At 55.0% G+C, this 3,967-nt stretch overlaps 1 protein-coding gene across 1 annotated transcript; it reads right to left on the bottom strand.

Annotated features, from left to right (window-relative positions):
* Nucleotides 1-221: 221 nt before the first annotated feature.
* Nucleotides 222-3,708, bottom strand: LOC120950497 (pre-mRNA-processing factor 6). Its single transcript, XM_040368582.2, has 5 exons — nt 3,496-3,708; nt 3,343-3,402; nt 954-3,255; nt 732-842; nt 222-623 (listed from the first exon to the last, which is right to left on the bottom strand). Exons 1-5 carry the CDS (start codon nt 3,591-3,593, stop codon nt 399-401), a joined length of 2,796 nt encoding a protein of 931 aa, XP_040224516.2. The 5' UTR covers nt 3,594-3,708; the 3' UTR covers nt 222-398.
* Nucleotides 3,709-3,967: the final 259 nt, after the last annotated feature.

Below are 3,967 nucleotides of genomic sequence, written 5' to 3'. Positions count from 1 at the left end.
GTGAAGACCCGGATGATTCGTCAAGGGACGGGTTAATTGGAAAGTCAAACGAAAGACCCCAACCCGATCGGGTCTTCACAATAACAAGGCTTGTGGCGAGTTAACGAGTTTGTTACAATTTCTTGTGATTTCATTGGGGTCTTTTGATCTTGATTGCTTGATTTTTTTCTTTTATTAAATTGTGATATTTTACTTCAAATTTAAACAATAAGCCTCTAATATTCGGTATTACAGTGACAGATTGTTTTTTTTTGTCATACATCTATTGAATATTGGATAGGTAATACGGCTTGCGTGTTACATTCAGTCCATTTCCGGACCACAAGAGACCAAGTTTAAAAACAGTACGTGTGTGTGGGAGTGTGAAAGAAAACTGTCTGGAGAGCGGACGTCGCGCCCTAGATCGGTGTGGGGAGATGGCGCACCACCGCCTTCAGCACGTCCTCCGTCTTGAAGCACCAGTTGGCAATGTTTTTGCTCACCTTGCACCACTCCTCGCCGTGCTTCGGTTCGGCCGCGTTGCACCGCTCGATCAGCTCCTGCTGCTGCTGCTCCGTCCCGTGCTGCAGCTCGAACTTGTAGAAATTGGCCCACGCGTCACCGAAATCGGGATCGATTTTTATCTATTTGCGGTGGGGGAGGGAAAACAACAAAAGCAGATTAATATTGAGTGTGGAGAAGCACAGAAAAGGGGAGGTTTGGTTTGCACGAACGCTGCACGAGTCACTTACCGTCCGGTTGAACCAGTCGCGACATTTCTGCAGCTTCCGCTCGCTCCAGAATAGCTTCGATACAGCCAGCAGCACGTGCGGATCGTGCTCACATTTTTTCAGTGCATCCACCTAAACAAACACAGAGCGAGAGAGACAGTAAGAAGAAAGAAGGGATTAGTTTAAATACTCTTTTTCCCACGCATAAAAGCCTCCGCTCGTCTCCCTTTAGCGTGAACATACCGATTTCGTTTTCCTTTGCGGTCTCGCCTCGAGAAAGATCGACTCCGCCCACAGTTCGCCCGCAGTCGGACAGTCCTGCAGGGCGCGGGCCATCAGCGTGTTTGCCATATCCTTCATGCCCGCCCGTATCTCGATGCGTATCGCCGCCAGCCACAGCAGCGCATTCTTCGGATTCTTCAACCGGCCTCGCTCCAGCACCGAACGAGCCTTGGTGAGCAGATTGCGCTTTTCCTCCAGCGCAGCCAACAGCAGCCACAGCGGTATCGAGTTCGGGCACCGTTTCAGCCCCCCATTGTACGATTCGGCCGCCCGTTCGAGCAGCTGCTTCTGCTCCTCGATCTGACCCTTCATCATCCACAGCTTGGCAAACTCGGGGAACACCTTCACCGCGTCCTCCAGCAAGCTTAGCGCTTCGTCCAGATTGTTCAGCGCCCACTCGAGCTTGGCCGACTTCATCATAACGCGCGGTGTCGGGGCGGACGCACGTGCCTTCGCCAGCAGCCGCCGAGCACGTTCGTATTCCGCATTTTCCGACTCCAGCTTAACCGCAGCCAACCAGATGTCCTCCGAGTTCGGGTTGGCCTGGAACGCGAGCGATAGAATCCCACGGGCCGCCGGTACATCCCCCGCCAGCCACTTCGACTTGGCCCCCATCAGCCACAGCACCTCCGACTGCGGACAGTGCGCCACGGCTTTCTGTAGCAGCGTTTCCAGGCTTTCGCGCGTACCGTGGTTCTTCTCGAAGTACGCCGCCCGCAACCAGATGCTCTTCTTCGACGGGAACTCGGACAGCGCGTACCCGTACACGGCCCGGGCACACTCGTACGCACCCTCCTTGGCGCAGTTCTCCGCGTCGTCGATCCACGTTTGCTTGCGGTCCTCCTCGTCGATGCCGGTCGCGATGACGGCGCGCACGATCGCCTGGCAGCACTTGATGGCGCCCGACTTTTCCGCCTCGATCGCTTCCTGCAGCCACTGGTCGCGATTGATTTCGACCCCGTTCGCGCTCAGCGACGACAGCGCACGGTCGATGATCTTCTCCACCATGTGATTGTTGCCGTTCGCTTCCTCCAGCTTCGCCGCCGTCGTCCAGATCTGCCGATCGGTGGGAATTTTCTCGCGCGCCTTGTTCAGTACCTTGCGCGCATTTTCGTACGTTTCCAGCCGGGCCAGGGCGAGCCACAGCTCGACGCTCGTGCCGCAGCACTCCACCGCGCGGGACAGCAGTATCTTGGCGTCCTCCGGGTTCTCCATCTCGACCGCCGCCTTCCACAGCCGCACCGAGTTCGGGATGTGCTCGAGCGCTTTGCGGAAGACGCGCCGCTTCGCCTTCGGTTCCGTCTCCAGGTCGGCCGCCTTGATCCAGATGCGCACCGAGGTCGGTATGCGCCGGGCGGCCTGCGCAATCACGCCCTTGGCCGTGTCCGGCGGCTGCAGACGGGCCGCCTCCAGCCACAGGTCTTCGCTCTGCGGGTTCTGCTCGCAGCCGCGCATGATGAGATTGCGTGCCATCTGCAGCTTGCCGGTCACCTCCTCCAACCGGGCCGAAGCGATCCAGGCCGGCGGATGGTACGGGTTCGTCTCGCGCACACTCTTCAGCAGCATGCGCGCCTTCTTGATGTCGTTGATATCGCCGCCGTACGTCGGTATCATGCTCTGCAGGTCCGTCAGGTAGCCCTTCGGATCGACCACCGTCTGGCCGGCGACCGAGTCCGACACCTGCGACAGCTTCACGTTCATGAGCGTATTACGCGCCTGGCCGATCTTGCGCAAATCCAAATCTCCGCTCGGTGTCAGCATGCCCGGCGTGGCGACACCCGGTATCATCGAAGCCAGCCCGGACCGCCCATCGATGGCGGTCCCCGACTCACCGCCCAAGCTGCGCGACAGCACACTGTCCGGCAGTGGGGTGAACTTTTCCGCCCGCGGATTGCGCTGCTTCTTGTTGCGGCTGTCGCCCACCTCGGGCAGGTTGGCCCACTCCTCCTCCGACACGGCAATCAGGTTGCGCTTCAGGTCGGAAAATTGTTGCTGAATTTTCGGCCGCTCCTGCCGGTACCGTTCCAGATCTTCCTTCAGCCGCTTCTCCCGGTACTCTTTGCGCTTTTCGTCCATCCGCTTGTCGATGCTTTCGTAGATGGCGTCCGCTTCCGCATCGTCCTTGTCGTACGGATCCTTGGAGAACAGCGAACCGCTGTACCCGCTGAACTCGTCGTAGTTGGAATCGTTCAGATCTTCGTCGTCCTCCTCCTCTTCTTCCTTCTTTTTGCGCTTTGCCGCCGGCGGTGCATGTCGGTCGTCGCTGAAAAGATAGAGGGAAAAAGTACGATTACAGCTTTCCGAAGGGGCTTGTGGGAGAGATTGTGAGGAAGAGGAAGTAAACACATACGACACATCATTCGCATCACGGGCTGGACCAATATCCGAACGGGTGGTGAATCCGGTAGCACTAGAGAGGGAGAAAGAGAGAGAAGGGTCGATTATTACCAACAATCATGCAATACTTAACAAGTGGCCTATGACTAGTACGACGATTACTCACCCTCGACCAACACCGGCAACGTAGCCGAGTGGGGCCGGAACGCCGAGAAAATGCTTTTTGTTTTTGTTGCCCAACGTTGCCGCCGGTATGTGTGCCATGATTTACAGCTTACTAAACACTTTTTATCTCAGAAATAACACTAAAATAACGAAGAAAATAGAGTTTTGCGCGTGTTTCTCCGATCGCGGCTTTTGTTTATGTGTGTGAAATATTTCACGACAGCGTTTTGACAGCTGAAATGGGTAGGGGGAACATTTCAAACCGGTAATTTCAACCGGTTTGCTGGTTGAAACGTTGCACAGTGTGAAATATTTCAAAATCGGTTGGAACGGCGGGATGGTTTAAACATATCGTTAATTTGATAGCATTTTGAATTACGAAATGAAATAGACTTATAGAAGTTATTATAGAAATGAGATAGATAGAAGTTTGTGGTCATTTTTAATTTAAATTAGCAAACTATAAATAGTTT

The sequence above is a fragment of the Anopheles coluzzii genome, chromosome 2 (genome assembly GCF_943734685.1).
Source record: "Anopheles coluzzii chromosome 2, AcolN3, whole genome shotgun sequence".
Classification (NCBI taxonomy): domain Eukaryota; kingdom Metazoa; phylum Arthropoda; class Insecta; order Diptera; family Culicidae; genus Anopheles; species Anopheles coluzzii.
Note: the sequence above shows the minus strand (reverse complement) of the source record. Positions and strands in the feature narration are given on the sequence as shown.

Bases quoted from the DNA above. Each gene is read 5' to 3' on its own strand.
- LOC120950497 (XM_040368582.2), bottom strand. From the start codon at position 3,593: ATGGCACACATACCGGCGGCAACGTTGGGCAACAAAAACAAAAAGCAT. The intron at 3,403-3,495 runs GTGAGTAATCGT...CTCCCTCTCTAG, and splicing joins GTTGCCGGTGTTGGTCGAGG to TGCTACCGGATTCACCACCC. The intron at 624-731 runs GTAAGTGACTCG...CACCGCAAATAG, and splicing joins GCGACTGGTTCAACCGGACG to ATAAAAATCGATCCCGATTT.